General features: G+C 40.7%; 1 protein-coding gene across 4 annotated transcripts in view; it reads left to right on the top strand.

Annotated features, from left to right (window-relative positions):
• qkia (QKI, KH domain containing, RNA binding a) overlaps positions 1 to 22,075 on the top strand; it is a 179,469-nt gene that overhangs the window by 104,161 nt on the left and 53,233 nt on the right. For all 4 annotated transcript variants that reach the window (XR_003718265.2, XM_028818700.2, XM_028818699.2 and 1 more), the window contains exon 4: positions 14,564 to 14,707. Coding sequence is in view for 3 of the 4 variants with exons in the window: in XM_028818700.2 (XP_028674533.1) it covers positions 14,564 to 14,707 (144 nt within the window). In the remaining variant the exon portion in view is untranslated. The remainder of the gene's footprint in view (positions 1 to 14,563; positions 14,708 to 22,075) is intronic.

Below are 22,075 nucleotides of genomic sequence, written 5' to 3'. Positions count from 1 at the left end.
CCCCGACTTTCTCACGTACGAAGTATTGGGAAAGTATTGGAATCCTCCAAAAATTCTGTTTTGAGATTTTGATGAATCCCGACGTTTTAGACCTTCCCGAGTCCGAAAATACCATTTTTGGAATTATGTCTGAGTATGCTGATAACTTGAGTACGCTTTCACTTAAATCAACCAAATTTTGCATACAAGTATTAGGTGCAAAACGTAGATTCTATCAACTTTTGGTCTATTTCCGCTAACCGGATATGGTACTTTACCTTTTATTCATGCAGCTGCAGAGTCTGATTTTTTTCATGTTTCAGCGTGTGCTCTTAACCTCCTCCTTCTCCTCATCCTATATTCAAATCCCACCCAATTTCCCTGACGGTGAAAATTCAGTAAGTAACACAAAAACCAAAGAATATATATTAAACAAGTAATGAAGGTTAAAAAAAAAGCAATTAACAATGTGCATGCAGATCCCCTCCAGTTTCCCTGATGGTCTTAATTTGGTAAGTAACACAAAAGCCCAACAAAACATCAAGCACAAACATTCGTAATACAATCCACAGACAGTCCGGTTCCACAGATGCAAATGATGATGATCAAGTGAGCCTCCTGACTGTTATGACAGGTATTATCCTACAAAATTCTAGCTGTTAACGTAAAGATTTAAAGTGATGAGGAGCGCTTCACAGGTGAAAACATATCCAGCCAAGACAAAATCACGTGAACAAGCAGGCACAGGACAAGAACATAAATTCAGGGTGGTTTTATTTGTAATCTGATTGAGGGAGAAGCTTTGAAACAGATAGGCGGATGATCGGGACTCTGCCAGCTTCTTTTGGCCTTTAAAGTTTGTACCATGCCTTATATCCCACAGCAACCCCCGTGGAAACACCTGAAGCTGCGGAATGACAAAGTACTTTTGGGGCTGCTGGGATTTGTGGTCCATTTAAGTAGTGCTGCTACAAACATGCAACATATTGACACTCTCCAGCACTATGATTAATAAGAATGAATAGATAAAAGCATGAGCTAAATAATAAAGTTAAATGGAGTTCTTGACCACTGAGTGATCTTCCACACCTGCAAATATTTGATTTCTCAGTCTCTTCATGGAGAATACACAGTTCTTATTGTTAACAGACCTGTTTGCATAATTTAGTGTATTTTGCGGAGGACAGTGATTAGGGTTCTTTTATCTCTCATCCTATTGCTAGCCCAAGATCGCAAACACGCATATTAGAACAAATGAGAAGTGCAGGGCATTTAAAAATTGGAGTAAAAAAAATAGCACTTAGCTTGACATTTAATGCTGATTCAACTTCTTGAAACATACAGCTGTTAAGGGACAGAAAGATAGCACATCATTCCCTGGGTATCTTATTCTAAAAGTATTTTCAAAAATTAGGCCAGTTTGACACTGTTCATCTCTTCCAGATCTTCCCTCTCTCTCGCTCTCTTTTTTTTTTTTAATAAATATTCTGTCACGATTACGGCTGCCTGAAAGATTTTGTGCTTCATAGGCAAGTGAATGCTGTTTAAACTAAGACCAGCATCTTAATGGATCATGAATGACTTATAAGATATTTTATATTTAAATTTGTTACACTGGTACATAACAGTAGAAATGGGTTAATGGCTAGACTGATTTTGGCTCCCAATGCCCGTGACCTTTATAGCCAAGTAAGAAGAAGAATCAATGGCCACAACCTTCCATCCACTTTCTCAGCCTTTCCTTCATCTAGCTGGTTTTACAGTGAAGAACCTTATGGTGTGGTGCCTTGTGATTTTTCATACATTTATTTATTAGGTCTTGTGAACAGTGATCCTGTCTCTGATAACATAAAGCCAGTGTGGTGGTGTTCGCTGGCTGTTTCCTTGTGACAGCAGTTTTCTGTATGTGCCGTATGACAAGGAGCTGCAGTTTAACACTAACAGGAAAAGGTCACAACTGCTTTGTTTTAGATAAGGGAAGCTTTATTAGTTCCCATTTGACGTCTGCATTGAGGAAGGCACACAAGCTGCCCTCGGGTTAGTGCATGCGTTGTTTCTGCATGGGTAGGGTAGGTGATTCTAAAATGAGAGCTGCGAAGGACTGGTGAAGGCGACGACACTTGTCTGTTTAATTCATTTGTCTTTAAAGAGTACGTCAAGTTGAAAATACTGCTGTTAGAATCATTTTAGGAATTGAGACCAACATACATTTAACAGTTTGGAATTCCTAATATTTTAATTGAGCTTAACCACACTTTTAACTTGAGGACACTAGAAAATAATTACTCCATGTATAGTATGAAAATGAAAATAAATACAAAACATAACATTGATACATAAATGGAGAAACATTCTGCAATGTAAACAAAACTGACCATGCCCTCCGTAATGTTTGGGACAAAGTCACCTTTTTCCCTGATTTCACCACACCCAAGTTTAAAATTAAAAATCAAACATTGTGATTAAAGTGCACATCGCAGACTTTCATTTAAGGGGATTTGCAGTCATTTCAGTCACATCATGTAGATATGACAACACTTTTTCTATACGGTCTCCCCATTTCAGGGCACCATTAATGTTTGGGACACAGCTGTGGCAGGTCAGTTAAAGCCATCATATTTTGGACTTTGTCGCATATCCCATGTAAGTCTGCGATTCACAGACATCATCAGGTGCTGAGGGTCTTCTCTAGTAATGCTCTCTGCCAGACTGACCAATCACAGCAAAGCCAAACTAACCAATCAGATTGTTTAGAGTAAATGGACACACAGTTTTCTCGTATAGTAGATATGACATACACTAGCTGTCCCGCTCCACAATTAAATCATTGACTACTAGTCTTGAGTTACAACAGGCTTCTCATTTGCAAAGTTTATGAGAGTGTTTTCACAAAAGAGTTCCATGGAACCACAGTAATGCTTTGAAATCATTTCATTTGCTAATGTAAATTCTTGTAGATTTTTCAGGGGCACTGATCTTTTTTGAATGAGATTTGTGTTTGCAGTTGGTGACGATTAGCCTCTTGTTGTAACTGCTTTGAACACTGATGTAGAGTTTCATTGGCCTTTTGTTTCTTTTTCTTGAGGCATCTGGCTCAGGTCTGTGAATTTTCGCTTTGTCCTCTTCATTTGCTTGTTGTAATTCCTTACACACTTCTTCATCATTTACATTTGTTCTGCCTGTACACTTTGCTGCAGCTTCCCTTTCTGATCTTGTCTTCTGTTTTTCGTTTTGTTGAGCTCGACTTACTCTCTCTGCAGTGCTGCTTTGCGTACCTTTATTCATATTTAACATCACTGATTGCTTAAACATGCTTGATGAATTAGTTGGAGTGCTAATTTGAAAGCTCTTTTGCTTGGATTTCGACAAAGCTGCTTTCACATAGCCCTGCGGTGGACTGGCGCCCTGCCCGGGGTTTGTTTCCTGCCTTGCGCCCTGTGTTGGCTGGGATTGGCTCCAGCAGACCCCCGTGACCCTGTAGTTAGGATATAGCGGGTTGGACAATGGATGGATGGGTGCTTTCACCTAGAAGTAAGCTTGCTTTAGTTGTATCTAATTTTTGTCAAATTTGAATTTTCCTTTATTAAGTTATAGTGTTGGTTTGTCTGTTGCCTTATTGATATTATTATGGGATTCCCAATAGCACTACTAATGTTTGTAATATATATTGGGTGGGTTTACGTCCAAATTCCAAATTTGCTAGAGGATCATTCCATAGGCAAGCAGCAAGAATTTAATTTAAGTAGAAGGCCTCTGAAAACGGCCTCATTATAATGAATGTGACGATGCATAACATAACAGATTATCACAGACACCTACAAGATAAAGAAAATGGAAGTCTCAATAATGTAAAATCAAAAACAATTACTACAACTTATGTAAAAATTATTAAACATTATTAATGTTTTAAAAAGTGCAAAAAAATGCAGAATCAGTGAGCATTTTTCTCTTAGTGATAGCTGTTGGAGTTCAAGAAGTAAAGCTAATAAAAATATGAGGACGAATAAGAAGAAGAAGAAGAATGCGTTTTATTTAAGGCACCATTCGTGACAATCCATTTCACCTCAGAGTAAAATCCATGGTAATAAAACAACTAGTGAACTTTAAAATGAATGAACATTAATCAATAGTCAAAGTATGGAATGAGCAGCACAGGAGCCATGTGAATTGTGCTAAAGTTGGACCACTTTTTTTTTCCCTATTAGGAAAATTTAAATTGTACATTTAAAAATTAAAATGTGAGTGGAATACTAAATGTGTCCAAATAACATGGAAGGTTAAAACACAATAGCAAATGTCTTTAAAGTTGTTACCAAAGGATGTGAGAGATAGTAGGACATTGGAGACCCCCAAAAGTCACGCGATATCATTTTGGATGGATTCGGTGAATTTTGCTAAACTTGAGTACAATTGTTAGGAATTTCTCCTGGTGGAATAAATAAACATAACATGACGCCATCACAATATCATATACAGTAGTAGTGAAAAACAAATTGCACAAATATATGAAACGATATAGTAATGTAGAATTGCAGTCCAGTCCAGTAATATATCTAAGTAAGTCCTTATAAATTAACACAAAATAAACTTCATTTAGATTGGATGGTGGAGTTTAGAGATCAGGAAGAGCCAAGGGTGAATCTGAGACGTGCCTGCAGTAGGACAAACACTCTTTCTGCGTCTGGCACTTCTTGCCTTTTGTGACCAGTGACGTGTCCTTCATGGTTGTCCCAGGTGAGTGTAGTCTCTTATTAGAGTTCCAGCATATTTTCTGACCCAGGATGTATTCAGGACCTCAATGGAGTCCAGTTTAAGGCCTAGAGTTGTTTCAGCTGTCCAAACAGCACACTGCAGTTTATATTTGGAACGAGCAGATGCATTGCCATACCAGACTGTTATGGAGAAACTGACGATGCTTTCCATGACAGCTCTGTAAAACAGGACCACCACTGTCTAGGACAGGTGACACTTTTTAAGCAGATGGTGGGAAAAAAAACATTGCTGCTGAGCTTTTTTGATTAGAGCAGTTATGCTTTCTTCTCAGCTCATACTGTGAGTCGTATGAAGAAATGTAAATGATTCCATCCTGTTCATAGTGACACCATTTAGAACTAGGGGTGTAGGAGGCGAGGGGTGTCTCCTAACATCTACAGTCTTTTCCACTGTTTTCAAGGAATTCAAGTTAAGGGGGTGCATAATTTGGCCAGCCAGTCCAGCTGACATGGCACCACGTCTCTGTCTGTGATCAGGTCAGCTAGGGTGTTGTCATCAGAAAATGTCAGCAATTTAACAGATGGGTCACTAGAGGGGCAGCCATTGGTGTGTAGAAAGAGAAGAGCAGAGGAGAAAGAACAGCCCTGTGAGGACCCGAACTGATATTTGCCCATCTTCACTGTCTGGTGTCAGTTCCTTAGAATGTCAGAGATCCAGAGACATGTGGCACATACTGAACAAATTGCTATCAAGAATCTCATGTATGATTTGTGGTAAATGCAGAACTGAAATCCCCAAATACAAGTCTTGCACAATGGTATGTTCTCCATAATTCGGCATTAAGTAAAATCAGTGATGTCGGGTGAGTAGTGGTGGATATGGCAGCCCTAGTGATGATGACTATAAACTGTTGATTGTAGTAATAGATGAGAAGTTTACAGCTCCTTATTGGATAACAATGAGCCACACACCATGGATGCTTACCTGCTATATCAGATGTCACAATTTTCTAGGGGTCTACGTGTCCTTATAGCCTAATATGGCATTATAGAGATTTGAAATCTGAACCTTTTGCTTGTGTGTAGAGTCTTGCCATCATGTAGGTCAGGGACTTTGCATGGGCTGAAATGACCTGAAGACAGAATCATGGGAGTTTCCCCAAGTACAGTTTCTGACTAATGGATGGCTATTGAGTTGACCTGAAGCTGTTAAAACATGTACAGGTGCTGGCAGATTTGCACAGAAGAGCATGCATGGAAATGTTGGTCCATGAGATCAGTAGCCAAAACCAATGAGGGTTTGCTGCTGTGTGGTCAGCTATTGATAATGTACAGGTCACTTGAAGGTGTTAGACTCATGATGGTGTGGGCTTAGACCTTACAGCGCAATTCCATACTTTAATAACTATTCTTTACTGTTATGGAGGATTCTGTGTTTCTTTTTTATTTTTTCAGTCATTGGCATTGGTTTTTTGAAGTGAGGTTTACGGCCTAGCTTGGTTGTGGCACAGGATTAATGTCACAGAAGAGCTTCTTTCATATCTGACTTCACTAATGCACAGTGTGAATTTTAAATGTGCTCTCTGTGCATGATCAGCATGAGGCAGGCTTACAGCCTTGCAATGCCATAAATTTGCCATTTTGTGTACTAATAATAATTTCTATTTTTAGTTGCAGAGTGGCAGTTTGTTGGTGGCAAACAATCAGAGACAGATCTGCCATTGGCTGCACACCACATCCAGCTGTGTGTGCGCTAGCAGGGAGCAGGGAGCTAGTTAAACCCATACCAGCAGCGACAGGATGAGCTTGTGAATATGCAGCAACAAGCAGGAGCGTACAGACTCTTTTTGAAGTTTATTTACTTACCTGCTGAACAAGAAAGCTACTGCTTGCATGTGAGGCTGCTGAGGGCTTTGTTATTGTTTTCAGGGATTGCGGAGGCAGGCTGGTTTTTAAGATGTGCTGCTCTCTGGTTGCAGCCTGCCTGCTTGCGGGTACTGTGATCTAATCATTCAATCATAATTAGTGTTTGTCTGGCATCTTCACAGGTTAGACATCAATCCCGGAAGAGCAGTTGATTATTATGTTTACGAGGGTCCCATTGAGTGCTTTTGTTAGGAAAAATGCGGAATAAGAATATGCCAATAGATTTAGTTTCCCTGCTTTGTGGTGCTCCTCCCCTGCCACTGCCAATCTTCTTTCTTTGAATTTAACTTAACCTGATAAATGTAAGAGGAAGGAATGATCAGAAATAAGAATATGATGGACTGTAGCAGAGCTTGTCTGTCTGTCTGACTGTCTGTCTGTCTGTCTGTCTGTCTGTCTGTCTGTCTGTCTATACTGTATAGTGCCAATCATGTCTGTCTGTCTGTCTTCCAGCTGCTCCCATTAGGGGTTGCCACAGCGGATCATCTTCTTCCATATCTTTCTGTCCTCTGCATCTTGCTCTGTCACACCCATCACCTGCATGTCCTCTCACACCACATCCATAAACCTTCTCTTAGGCCTTCCTCTTCCCTGGCAGCTCTATCCTGAACATCCTTCTCCCAATGTACCCAGCATCTCTTATCTTCCCATAAAGCCTTCTTCTCTGACTCTCTCACTGTTTTCCTGTCCGCTGTTTTACTTGCCATCTTTGAAGGGGACTTTCAATGTGCCTCCTACTCCTTTACTCCTCCTTGTGTGTCTCACACTTGCTCTTCCTCTTTCTTCACGTCACCAAAGCCAAACTGACCAATCAGATTGGTCAAAGGGACTGGACACACAGTCCTTAGTGTTTTATTATATCTTATTCTTTTAGGTGCTACCAGTTTAGGGGTCACCCCAGCGGATAATCTTTTCCCATATCTCCCTGTCCTCTGCATCTTGCAGGTGGTGGGTATAATGGAGCATGTGTCCTCTCACCACATCCATAAACCTTCTCTTAGGCCTTCCTCTTCCCTGGCAGCTCTATCCTGAACATCCTTCTCCCAATGTACCCAGCATCTCTTATCTTCCCATAAAGCCTTCTTCTCCGACTCTCTCACTGTTTTCCTGTCCGCTGTTTTACTTGCCATCTTTGAAGGGGACTCTCAATGTGCCTCCTACTCCTTTACTCCTCCTTGTGTGTCTCACACTTGCTCTTCCTCTTTCTTCACATCACCAAAGCCAAACTGACCAATCAGATTGGTCAAAGGGACTGGACACACAGTCCTTAGTGTTTTATTATATCTTATTCTTTTAGGTGCTACCAGTTTAGGGGTCACCCCAGTGGATAATCTTTTCCCATATCTCCCTGTCCTCTGCATCTTGCAGGTGGTGGGTATAATGGAGCATGTGTCCTCTCACCACATCCATAAACCTCCTCTTAGGCCTTCCTCTTGCCTGGCAGCTCTATCCTTAACATCCTTTTCCCAGTATACCCAGCATCTCTCCTCTGCACATGTCCAAACCAACGCAATCTCGCCTCTCTGATTTTGTCTTCCAACCGTCCAACCTGAGCTGACCCTCTAATGTACTCGTTTCTAATCCTGTCCATCCTTGTCACACGCAATGCAAATCTTTGCATCTTTATCTCCTGCTCTGTCTCCTGCTTTCTTCAAGGTTTCCAACCCATATAAACATAAAGGCTTTCTATTAACACAATTGCCTTTACAAGTCTTCTTTCTTCACCATTACATAGTACAATAAACTTCTCCTTAATCATTCCCCTTCAATCCATCCTGATGAACTTTGTCACTACTTTACATGTGACTCCAGCTCTCCTGAGTGAAGCAGTACAAACTCCTTTATACTGTTGACACCACTGTGCATCCAGGCAGCACTTCCAGGTAAGGTGGAACCTCCTTAAATTGGGGACATCTTCTCAGCCTAGCTTTGGCGTGTCCTACGAAACCCTGTAGGGCTGCCCCTCTGAACTACAACTCCCTTGAAGCCTTGTGGGTGTGTGCATGAAAGACCTGCCAGAGAATTGTTGCCACCTGTTGAGCTGGAGAAACCCATGGCCCCTGGAGGCAGACTCGTTCCACCCTTCCATTATTATCAAGGCCTCCCAGCCAACCCTTGTCTTCTGTGACAGTAATATAAGAGGAAAACTGGGTTACCTGGAGGACAAAAAAAATTCAGTCATGGGGAGAAGGTTGCACACTCCACACAGTCTAGGATGGGATTTGAGCCCAGTAGCCTGGTGTTGTGAAGCACTGCAGCACCATGCTGCCCAGTTGTAAACCATACAGGCATCTTCAGCACAGCTACAGCAAGTCAGGATGTCTCTTTAAGACTTTCTTCAGTCTTTTTTGGTCCATGTTCGTGCTTGTGTTCTGCATTCATGTGATTTTTAGGCGGTGGAAAGAAAACATGACTGTGTATCTGCTGGGGAGAAATTAATTTTAGTAACACATTCACCACCAACAGCAGATTGTTCAGTTTTGAGGAAGTCTTATTGCATGAATGCTTTCTGTCTTCTGTTTTGGATACTTTGTTTGGTAAGACAAAAGGCTGTGCAGTGGGATCTGCACTTTTTAAAAGAATTCAGGAACACGATAATTAGGGTACCAGATTGGAGTTGGGGTCCCAATCTGTTTATTTTTGCTTTAAGAATTGAGAGTGAATATCATTACACTGGCAAACATGACTGTGTTGTGTACCATGTGTCATTCTCTGTTGTTGGGGTGATGAGTGAGATTTCATGTTGCAATAAAAGAACATACCGATGTGTACCATCCCAAAAAATACACTGTATATACAAGACATGTATCAAAAAAAAAATATAATGAGCCTACTTATGAAGACATTGACACCCAAGAATAAGCATATTGGATTTGTCGTGTAACACACTTGTGCCATCACGCTACACCACTCGGACCACTCCAAATCAGCGCATATGACTGTGTTGTTTCTGGCTCAATGTATTGGACCTGGCAGATTTAACTTTGTGTCACAGATCAAGCCAGAAGTGTCTCTTAGCCAACTCACTGGCAATGCCAGTGTAGTTCTGACAAGTGCACTGTGCTTCTGGTCTTGTAATGAGACCACTTCCTTCCAAAAACAGCACAGTCATATGTGCAGTTCCCAAGTCTTATGAAGACCAAGAATTTATTTTTTTTTTTTTGAGTGGGCATCCAAGCACAAATAATTATGATACGAATGTGTTATATTATATTGAAAGGGGGTGGAAAACACTAGATGAGTGATTACCGTTGAGCTGTGTCAATTGGTAATTGAATACACTACCAGTCAACAGTCTAGACACACTACGACATTTTCATGTTTTTAAAAGAAATGAATACCTTTTTCTATCGAGATAGCCAGGGCTGTGGAGTCGGAGTCGGAAGTAGTTATTAGGTGACTGGAGTCGGAGGCACATGACCAGCATTGTGAGGGAGCGTCAGTTACAGCTCTACGGCCATGTGGCGCGATTCCCTGAGGAAGGAATGGCTGGACCAGGCCAAGGGGACGCCCATGTAACACCTAGATGTGGTCATTTCCGGAGGGGTGAGACTGGACCAGGATCCCGAGCTGTTTTGTTGTGTGGTGGGTGCGGCAACAGTGCATGCCCCCAAACCTGACCTGACCTGGTGTCAAGAGTCAATAAAATTGTACCAACTCTGACTCTGGCTAAATTTTAAATTGTAATATAATGTATTCAAATTTTCAATTTCACATGTACTGATTCAATTAATCTATTTCTTCTTCTAGACTTTTGATAATTATATTGCTTCTCTTTTAAATTTTGTTAGTTTAATCTTAGGCTTGTTAAACTCATTGTTTGTAAGCCACAACAATATTGCTACAGCCTTCAAACTTGAATTTAACAGGTTAGAGTGCTCAAAGGTAGCCTGATGATTTACACTGGCAGTGATGAAGTGCCTTATATCTTGTATGTTGAGTGCTTTCAGTCAACATAACAAACATATACAGACGACCCCCGAAATTTGTGGGGGTTACATTCCTAGAGCACCTACTAATTGTGAAAAACCACGAATTTTGGATGTGGTCAAAAAATGCCTATAAATGCCTGTTTTTATAGTTTAAACCCTAAATATGCCCCCAAAACACTTTAATTTCATTTCAAACTCAGCTTAATACATTACGCTAAAAAAACTAATGTAAAGGTAAACCCTTATACTGTACAGTACTGTACTGCAATGTCTCCCGCAGTGCTAGAATGTAAAATACCGATGTGACCCCTATATGTACTGTAATTCATGCAAGTGCGTTTTCTTTGGTATGCTCTGTCATTTTCTTTGGTATAAGTAGGGTAAATACATAATCATTTAATTTAATAAAAATACAGTAAAATGTATGGGCACTCACCAATAATGCATGATATTGATTGAAGATGATGATGAAGTAGCTGTAACAGTACGATAAAGGTATGTAATGAAGATAATGACTGCACTGCAAAGCAGAGGATTTACAGCTCATTGGGTGTCACCTCTTCTTCAGGCGCTTCAGAAGGAGTTGTATCTTCTGATGGGTCTTCTTCTGGTGGGGTTTCATGCTGGCTTTTCTTGATAGGTTTGAGGAAACATTGTGATGGAAAGTTGCAGCATAACTTTTTAGTTCCCAGAGCAAATCCAGTAGTTCAACTTTCTCCTGGAGTGTCTTAAACTTCTCCTGGCGCTTAGGTTCATTGCCAGAAGCCTTAAAATGTGCAGGGTGTTTGGGTGACATCTTAGGGCTTTAAGAAGAGCAAAATGAAAAACACAAGAACACTCAGCGAAACACTCGAGATAGTTACAGGCGGTAAACTGTTATGATGTGGGAATGCTGGGCAGCATCTGCCGGAGATGCGTCACAAGGCAGCAGGCAATCAGCAGCAAGGAGAAATGAATAACACTCTCAGATTGGTTACTTTCACCATCCCAAGCCGCGTTTCCCTCTACGGTTGCTTTGTGTTCTCTCTACTGTACAGTATTGCCACGAAAAAAGGCATAAAGAATATCAGAGGATATTTGCGGTTTCCACTAACAATTATTAGTTGAGTTCTAAGGAAAAATCTGCGAACAACTGAGGCCGCAAACTCTGAACCACAACTTCGCAGGGGGTCTACTGTATTAGTCTAATTACAAACGGAGGAGTCGGAGTTGGAGTTGGTGGTAGTGGAAATTGAGGAGTCAGAGTTGGAGTTAGTTTTTAAAATACTGCCAAAATATTTCTAGTGTTGCTAAAGGCTATTACATCTTGAATTGACTGATGTTTCATTTATCATTCATTCAGGACTGTAAAGCCTCATTTTCAGCAGCCATTCCTTCAGTGTCCTAATGGTGAACTCCCATAGCTTATCCTTAATTAGTCAAGTCTAAATGGTAATTGGTGATTAGAGAAACCTCTGCAATTGCATTAGCACCACTGAAATCTGTTATTCCATTCACTTGGGTTGTAAGGTTCTGACATTCCTAAAGTTCACTTCTGGGTTCCAAAATGGCCAAAATGAAACAGCTAAACCAAGATCAAGGTTATTTCATGTAACTGAAACAGAGGATTTCATACAAAGGTGTCTATTACTGTTGTGGCGGAAGACAGCAAACTGAATCTAACAAAAGACCGAAAAGAAAGGGGAAGGCCCAGAAGTATAACTTGCGCAAGAGGAGAAGGCCATTACAATCTTTAGTTTTAGAAACAAACACCTTACAGGTCCTCAGTTGGCTTCTTTCTTAAATACACACCAAATCTCACCAGCATATAAATGTCGTCTGCAAAAAATGTGAAAAAATGACTGCAGGATACCGGCCTAAAAGATAGAAAAAAGAAAATTCCGTGTGTGAAACTGGAAAATGAAAAAGATAAGATTAAAATGGGCAAAAGAAACAGAGACTTTGTATGGAGGAGATTGGAAATGTGTTTTATGGGGCAGACCCAGGACACGCTGGAGGGATTATATCTCCTGGCTGGCCTGGGAACACCTCGGGGTCCTCCCAGAGGAGCTGGAGGAGGTGGCAGGGGAGAGGAAGGTCTGGGCTTCCCTGTTTAGGCTGCTGTCCCCACGACCTGACCTCGGATAAGCGGTGGATAATGGATGAATGGACTATTTTCTGTTTTGGCCCCAAGTTGCTCCTGGTAGGGCCATATTGTCTCTGGAGTTATTTATTTCAATTGGATGTTATATCTCAATGTACTATCTCATCCTGCGTGTATTTCTGTATACGTATATGTTTTACATTCTCAGTTCTGAATCGCAATCTGATTATTTATGCAGTTACCTACCAGGTAACGCTTGTTATTGGTTGGCCAGTCAGCAAACATCTGCCACATCCTCTGAGTTGTAAAAAGAAGCTCATAGATATGCGATACAGTGCCTGCCAAACAGTACAAAGAGTACACGACACGTGTTTCGCCATTATTGGGGCTCGTTCAGCGTACACACTTTTGCATCCCCTTACAGGATTCTAACCTTGGACATCAGCGCCTGAGGTGAAGCCTCTGACATTGCTCCACGGTGGAATGTAATACTGACTCCGATCTTCACCCTGTCAAAAAAGCAAACCAGCCACCATGGTGCAACATCAGCGGCTTTGCCTCACATGCTGACGGCTGTGGTTCGATCCCCATGGGGGGATGTAACTGTACGAGCCCCAATAAGGGCAAAACACGTGTTGTGTACTCTTTGTACTGTTTTGCAGATACGGTATCAAGTATATGTTTCCATCTAGCTGTGATGTATTCATTCATTCTGTGAAACCACTTGTTCTGATGTTGGGTTATCTGCTGAATGTCCACAGCATTAAGTACATGTAGGATTCAGCCATTAACAGGGCATCATACCTTTGCTTACACCCTTTTACACAAGGCATATATGAAGGCCCCAATTAACCAAAACTTCATGTCATCAGCATTTGCGAGGAGGACACAGAGGAAAATCTACATGTTATAGATAGATAGATACTTTATTAATCCCAATGGGAAATTCACATTCTTCAGCAGCAGCATACTGATACAATAAATAATATTAAAGAATGATAATAATGCAGGTGAAAAACAGAAAAACAGACAATAACTATATATAATGTTAAATGTTAACGTTTACCCCCCCCTGATGGAATTAAACAGTCGCATAGTTTGGGGGAGGAACGATCTCCTCAATCTGTCAGTGGAGTCAGTCTGTCGCTGAAGCTGCTCTTCTGTCTGGAGATGATACTATTATTATATGGAGAACATGAGAGTTCCTGACAAAGTGCTTAGGCTAGGAATCAAACCCAGGTGGTTTAATTGGGAGACATCATAATTTACCACTAAATTGCGTAGCTCCCTATTCATTTATCTACGCTAGAAGAGTCTTTAGGATTTCTGGCGTACTTTGGATCCAGGTTTGTTCTACTACTGGATCATAGGCCGACTCAGCCTACCCTGCTCCTCATTGTCTGTTTTGAGGTGCACAGTCTGCCGCAGTAGACATCTACATGTTTACTGGGCTGCTCCTTTTCCAGCTCTTGATCAGACCCCCCCCCCCTTCCCCTCACCCCCCCCATTTTCTAATAGAGGTTATTCAGTCATGAAGCTGAAGTTACAAGATAAATATGCAAAAGAGTTCAGTTCATTGTGTTGCTCTACAGCTGTGGGGCTGGGAATCTACATCTGTTTTTTATTACTGATGAATGCATTTAACTCCTGTGGGCTTTGTATGGAGTTCGGGGGGGCAGAGGGGCCGCTTGTGAACTCGCTGCATGCTGGTATTTGTAGCTGCAGTCCGGTCTTGTTCATTCAGATCATAGTAACAAAATTGATGATGCAATTAGAGGCCTGACTAGCACCAGCTCCCAAGACTGTGTGTGCAGAGTGAACTCGCAGAGCCCTTGAATGTTATTAGAGCTGATCAATGACAAACAAGTTACGAGTGAGCCCTGAGTTGATGACTTCTCTTTTTTTTTTTCTTTCTTTCTTTTTTTGAACAGGAGGAGCAGAACCGAGGCAAGCCAAACTGGGAGCATTTAAACGAAGACTTGCATGTGCTGATCACTGTGGAAGACACACAGTGCCGGGCAGAAATTAAGATGAGGAGAGCGGTGGAAGAAGTGAGAAAACTTCTTGTGCCAGCAGTAAGTAGAAAGTCCCCCGCCTGTGCCCGACTGAGCTGTACATTGTTAGATAGACCCTGTAACTGTGAATTCGATTGAGGGGGAATGTTGTATTATGTTATAGAAAAGTGGGTTGACGCAGGGGTGTCTTCACTTTCTTTTTGTTCTGATTTATTTGCGCACCGCTTCCTTGGGTAGCTTTGAATGAAATATTTCTTTATCTTCCCAGCCTTTGGCTACTAAGACTTATCCGCGGCAAATACGACGAAAAGCCGATTGTGTGCCGCTTTGTTTTTGTTTCACTCGTGTTTTGAGACTCGCCATTCCTGTTTGAAATGTCAGAGAGCATTACTCTTGGAACGAGTGCCAGAGTGGCCAGCAAAGTCATATGTCATAGATAGCAGCCTAAATGATTCCTGACATTTATAAATCTGCCTTCCCAACAGAACAGAAAGATAGGGCAGTGACCTGGAGAAATCTAGGCAGCTAGCGAATAATTTTGTTTACGGAAGCTGACAGATTTTTTTTTTTTTTTTTACTCCATTATAGCATAGCTTTGCTTTTTTTTGCTCCTTTCTTTCTTTTTTACCCATAAATTGAGTCCAGCTGAAGTTTGCCTAGCATTTTAACTTAGTTCAAATGTGTGCCTCGTGTGCATTTCTTTATTGCTGGCATTTTGCAATGTAAGTTAAGTTTCTGTATTGGGTCGTGGTGTTGAATTGATTGAATTTAACATAGCAAGAATTATTCTAAGAAAATTTAGGGAAATTATTGCCAAAAAGTATTACAAAGGATTTTATATATTATTTATTATAAAGGAGGCTCACTAGTTGTTACTTCCTTAAATGTCTCTATTAAGCTACCAAATAGTGTGGTAGACAGTAAGACTTTAGGGACTTTCAAAACTCGATTTGATGTTTTTTTGGAAGAAATAAGTGGAAGGAATAGGACTGGCGAGGTTTGTTGGGCTGAATGGCCTGTTCTCGTCTAAATTGTTCTAATGTATGCTCTCCAACTTCAGCAGGTGCACAGCAGAATCCATAATGCCTGTAATATATCCTCGTGAATTTAATATATAATCGTGAAATGTGAATTTCCCCTTGGGATTAATAAAGTATCTATCTATCTATTGATCGATCGATCGTGTGGAATCTGCCCAGGTCAGAACTACAAAGCACTACAGAATTTATTATTCTTGTGTGGTATACCGGTTCTGAAAAACCCCACTTTTTAAAATGCACGAGACCAGCCTGATGCTAACTTCAGTACTGAAAGAACTGGTTACGTACAAGCACCTCTTGGTCCGTCACAAATCTTTGCGATCAGAACTCCAAAACACTTTGATATGATATATGTATTCATCTTGGATGAAACACCAAGGGGGATCACACCACCCACATCACAACCCCCCTCGCTCTTCGAAATAGTATCTTAATGTTATCCCGTGGAATACTCCGCCATGGGAGTGTGTGTGTGGGCTAAGGGATGAGGCAGCTGGGAGCCATTGGGATTATCTGGGATTGTTTGAAAGTTGGTATCAGTACCAAAGTCATAATTTTAGTTCCGATCCAACACTGCAATAGATTGTGGTGAAGTAGGCTCACAATATCATTGGCACCCTTCTCTTGAGAACATATGTTACACATTTCTCTCCACAATCCGTTTCTCCCTAACTTCACACCACTTGCTTCAGGTATAGTTTGTACTCATTGTATGGCTACTCAACAGCCAGTTATTGTGACAACTTGATGAAGACTTCCTGCTCCTATTTGGCTGATGTTGTACTTAATGTATGGTTTTGAATTTATTGTCTGGTTGTGTACTGCTGTTGTTAAACTGGGAAACATGCAAATAAGAATTTGATTGTACTGTGTACACTTGACGATACGTTTTGAATTTGATGTTTTATTGCTACATCCGCATTTGATTTTTAGTCCTACCAGGTAAAATTAAGAAGAATGGCACAGTTTTTATGAATAGTGGGCTATTTTGTCCAGAGTACAAACCAGATGCAAATTAACAATGTGCAGTACTTTCTCCCAGTCATCCTCCTGGACATCTGATCTCCAGGCCACTAACTTCATCTCTAAACTTTTTAGCTCTTATTATTTCTTTTCCTTTACTCTCCGGGTTGAATATTTTTCTAAAAAAGCTCACAAAGCAATGGTTTCACACATGAATAAACATAAAATACTTATTTATGACAAAATATCACTCTCTTATGTTCCATGAGCCTCTACGGTATGTAAATTTGCATATTTATTACACACTTATTACATACCTGTTTGTCTCATCATTCATAAGCTGAAACGTATGTTTCATTTTTGAATACCAGATTGCTTGTATCCAAATTGGAGTTCGATAAGTCAGAGTCCGATTCAGCAATAATTTACAAAAAACACAAAAATAAATAAATAATGCACACCGAGTATTTTGCTTTGTGTATTTACTTCACTCTCTTCCCCGATGTCGATGCCATTCAAGATGTAGTTTACTCTCCGCTACTCAAGCACACACAGGGATTTGACATGAAGTCAACGAGTCTAACAGTCCTCCTAGCAAAGAGGGTCGACATTTTTATTGACATTTACAGTTGATTGTTTCTCTGCCCCGGGTGAGTCGACATCTGCCCTCAACCCCCGCTGTTGACAAAACTTGACATCCACCCTAAAAGAGTTTGTTAATTCATTTCAATTGTTTGAATTTTAAAGGCTAGAGGAGAGCATGCAGCCCCTGTGGACTTAGTCGGTAGTTATCCTGTTCCACAAAGCACTGAGTTTAAGCCTAACTAGTCCTAGTTTGTACCGATGGTCCTTATTACTCAGTAAACTTTAATTAAAACCAGGGAAAGTGAGATACGTATTCATCCTATTTTACATAATGCAGTTCTTAGCATTGTGAGTCACATCAGATTCAAAGCAGAAACCAACTGAGCAGCGCACCGCAAGCCAACTCATTTGTGTACTGCTGTCAACCTCACTTGCACGTTTCTGATACCGGAGAGGAAATCCAATGCAGTCAAAGGTAAAGGTTGCAACCTCATCATAGGCAGTGAATGGGCCAATGCCTGGAGTATAACACAAATAGCTCTTCCTCAGACTAATCTTTTGATTTTTTTTAAATATAATATAGTTTAACATTGTCAAACCAAACCAAGTCCAATTCAGGGCTGTTGGAGTGCTGGTACCTATACCAACATTATCAGGTTCAAGTGAGGAACCACATCTGTACAGAATGCCGTCTATTATTATAGGGCCCACTCCCACACTCACCCATTAGGCTAATTTGTAGTCCTAACCTTTATGCCTTTGGGGATTTGAGAAGAAAACCTGAATAGTTGGATGAGATCCCACATGGACATGCAAACTCCACATGGACAACTTCTGGATGCAGGATTTGAAACCAGCACATATAATCCATGATACAGTAGCACTAGCTGCTACACAATCTCCCCGCTGTTTGTGTGTTTATTTTTTTATTATTTTCTTAATTTTCATTTGGTAATTGAATTCCATTTAACAGAAGGTTTTATATCTAATAACTAGTGATGATTGCAGCAGCTTTGGATAACCTTCTGCCTAGATCCACATTTGCAAATGAAAATAAAGGAGTCCGAGTATACTTTAGTTGGTATGTCTAGATAGATAGATAGATACTTTATTAATCCCAATGGGAAATTCACAGTCTTCAGGATGTCTGTTGGGTCTCACCAATACCTTGCCTTTAATCTCCAAAAAAAAAAATTAAAAAGGCACCTAGCGCTTCTGTACTCAAGTGCACTAAAGAAAACAGACCAACTGACAGGACCTCTTATAATTAGGCAGCTTGCTTTATCTCTGTGGCAGAGGGTGCTTCTACAGTAGTGTCTTAAGTCTTGGCATTTTCCAGCATATTGTGTCTAGATTCTTTAAAGGATTCCTGGGAAATATTTGGAGAAACCTCACCTCAGGCTATCAATTCCCATCTTCCTAATTACGGCCGTATAGTAAGACTCTCCTTTTGCAAGGTCACTTGAAGCAGCTGTTCTGTCTTTTCATCTCTCGTACAGACGGCCTAGTAGCTAACAAGATGCCACGATACGTAAATATTGCAAATTTATTTCAAGTGTAGTTCTACCTACTCATTATGGTTGGGAATCATCATTCTGTCTGGCAGTCCAGCGGTCTAGTGTCACAGTCGGAGAGATTTACTTTGATTGTAGTCCCCATTTTGCCATTAGTTTTGCTCCTTACATTGTGATATTCAGGGGTGCTTGTGTTGCTCTTATTTCAGAATTTGTTCAGTGTCCATTCCTTGATGTTCTCCTAGTCCTGGGTGACTACTTTTTTTAGATGTGCCTATCTCAGGAATTTGTTTTTTTGTTTGTTTTGATGATCTGTGTTCCTAGTTGACTCTACCAAGCATGTCTTCCACTTAACGTTGATTTCATAGAGTGAACGACAATAGAAATAGTGGAACACATATAATGGGGAGCTAAACCAAAGAAGGAGGAGAAAATTGTAAAGGAAGGCGTGCGATCTTGATGCTCTGTCATGAGTCTGAAAAACCGGAACTGCAGTATATGTGAGGGTCATCCAAACTGGAAGACCTTTTTTTGTGAATAGTCATAGTGATGGGTCACAATTACTCACCCCCTAAGTTATCAATACATTGATAATGCCCAACTACAGCTTTGTATATAGTTCATTGCTGGGCAGCACAAATAAAACTAACTCAAAAGTGTATCACTTTGTATAAAATGTGTCTTGGGCTGTACTGACTTTTTTTTGGCAGTTCCTCTAGTTCAGAGGAGCACATTTTAATTAGAACTATCTAGACACGAACAGGCCATTCAGCCCAATAAAGCTCACCAGTCCTATCCACTTAACTCTTCTAAAATAACATCAAGTTAGGTTTTGAAGGTCCCTAAAGTCCTATTGTCGTCCATGCTACTTGATAGCTTATTCCAAGTGTCTGCGGCTCTCTGTGTAAAGAAAAACTTCCTAATGTTTGTGCCAAATTTACCCAGAACAAGTTTCCAACTGTGTCCACGTGTGACTGTGAGTGACTAATGGCGTTCTGATTCTTTGAAACTGCATACATGCGCTTGTGTGTAGAATGCCAAGGAGCTTTTTCTCGTGCCTCTTCTCCCTCTCCCTCTCCCTCTCATCACCCTTTTTTTGTTTTTTAACCAATAAATATTGTTTCTTTCCTAGGAGTCGATCGTTTTGTCAACTGTTCGGTTGAGCAGTGTGCAATACCTGCTTCCTGTTTCTCTGATTATGTTCATCTTTCCATTAGTGGGATGCAGTAATTGTTTCTGTAACCCGCTGAGCAAATGACACGGGTTGTTGCATATGAAACAGCTGTCGTTGAAATTTTGCCAAGAGAAATACTCAAAAGAAAAAAGGTGTGATCAGTGGAGGTGCGATGCTTGGGACTGAACCTGCAAAGTTGTGGTTTCCAATCCAGTGCTTTAGTAGCTGCTGTGCCACAAAGAAGCAAAGCAAAGTGAGGAAAGTAAAGCAAAGACAAATCTATTTATTATTACAAGGTACTGCAAAGACGCATGGTGTTTCCAGCAAACTGGAATGAGGACATTTTTTTTTTTTTTTTAGATGTTATGTTGTGCCAGAAGCCAAATGTCAGGACGCTTCACATTGTTAAGAAAATTGCTTGTAAAACAGTCATCCTGACTTTGATTCCTAAACGTTTTCACTTTCATCCCTCTTAAACACACCTCAGAATATCTTTCAATTTCTTACTTGTAGTTCCAGTCCTAGAATCATTTTTCCCCAAATTGTATTTTTTATCCCCATGGTTGGGGAGTAACAAAAGGCAGATGAATAGCTTACTTGGCCTGCTCAATCTCGGAATTACCACAGCTGCTGCCTACTGACTTTCCTTCCATAAAGCTATTAACACGAGCTCAGTCCCGTTACAAGACCTTGAAAAACTTCTGGATTGTCAGTTTTCATCACTACCACCGTGAGCCTGGGAGTGAGTAATCTGCACATCTGTTGCCTTCGTCGGATGTCAAAACTGTTTCCCAGGCTCCTACCCTGTAATCTAACCCTGATCCTTCATCGCCTGTGGTCACTCATCATGGTGGCCAATAAAAGCACAATTGAAAATTGATAGGGCCAACAGTAAGCAGCCTAGCCAGGTGTTTGATCTGAAAAGATGTACATTTGTCCCAGTTTTAGAAGAGATGGTCATCTTATGCTTTGCCTTTTCTTACATTTGTCCAGAAGTTTCACATGTAAGCATATAATGTGTATGCCACCCACACAAGCACTGAAGGTGGATGTAATTGGTCAAAGAAATCTTAATCATTTAGTTTTAAACCACTTAGATTGCTTCAAGAGTCCACCCAGTAATCCAAGAATTTCTATTTGTTGGTAGTGCTGCCTCATAACACCAGGAAATTGGACTCAAATCCTAGCCGGGTCACTATCTGACTGTGGTGGGGGTTCAAACCATGATATTGGAGATACATACACACTATCTGAATATAATTAGAATTTATTTATAAAAGGTCTGGCTCAAAGGCAATTGTTAAAGCTTTGGTTGTTTGTTGGCATCGAGTTACTCCAGACACGCTATACAAAGCTACAGGGTTTTACAAATCTGTTTTCTGGATTGTACTTCCACAATCAGCTTTTTTGCAATTTTGGATGGTTAGTTTGTTATCTTTATTAGCGAAAAGTCAAGCAAAATGACACCTTTTATTGGCTAACTAAAAAGATTACAATATGCGAGCTTTCAATTACATTACATCTTGCCCTGAAGAAGGGGCCTGAGTGGTCTTGAAAGCTTGCATATTGTAATCTTTTTAGTTAGCCAATAAAAGGGTGTCATTTTGCTTGACTTTTCACTACATTCATAATGGCTAACACGGTACAACACCCTAGTACTACTATCTTTATTAGTAAAACTTACAGCCAGACCACTTCACAATGTAGCTTGCGACACGTGTTTCCTTTTTTGTTTTTTTGAATATCCCACTGCTCTGCACTTTGATCTACAAGTTTACAGTTTTTCAAAATGTTTCACTGGTCTCTCCACACCATCCCTAGTACATCAACAACTCCTTCCACGTCAATTGAAGTGGCCAGTGACCGGTTCACCTCTACCCATCAGTGTGGTTGTCCATAACGGAATACCAACTAAGGAGGCGGTTGAGGAAGCTCCACACAGGAAAAGCTGTGGGACCAGATGGAGTCAATCCTCGAGTTCTTAAGGCCTGAGCTGACCCACCTTGCAGTGTCCTCTGTCCCTAAGGCTCCAGAAAGTGTCACTGCTGTAGAAAACATCCTGCATTGTTCCTGTTTCAAAGAAAGCAGGTTCCTCTTCACCTAATAACCACAGACCAGTGGCACTAATGTCTCGCATCATGAAGACCTTTGA

Source organism: Erpetoichthys calabaricus, chromosome 14 (genome assembly GCF_900747795.2).
Source record: "Erpetoichthys calabaricus chromosome 14, fErpCal1.3, whole genome shotgun sequence".
Lineage (NCBI taxonomy): Eukaryota > Metazoa > Chordata > Cladistia > Polypteriformes > Polypteridae > Erpetoichthys > Erpetoichthys calabaricus.
Note: the sequence above shows the minus strand (reverse complement) of the source record. Positions and strands in the feature narration are given on the sequence as shown.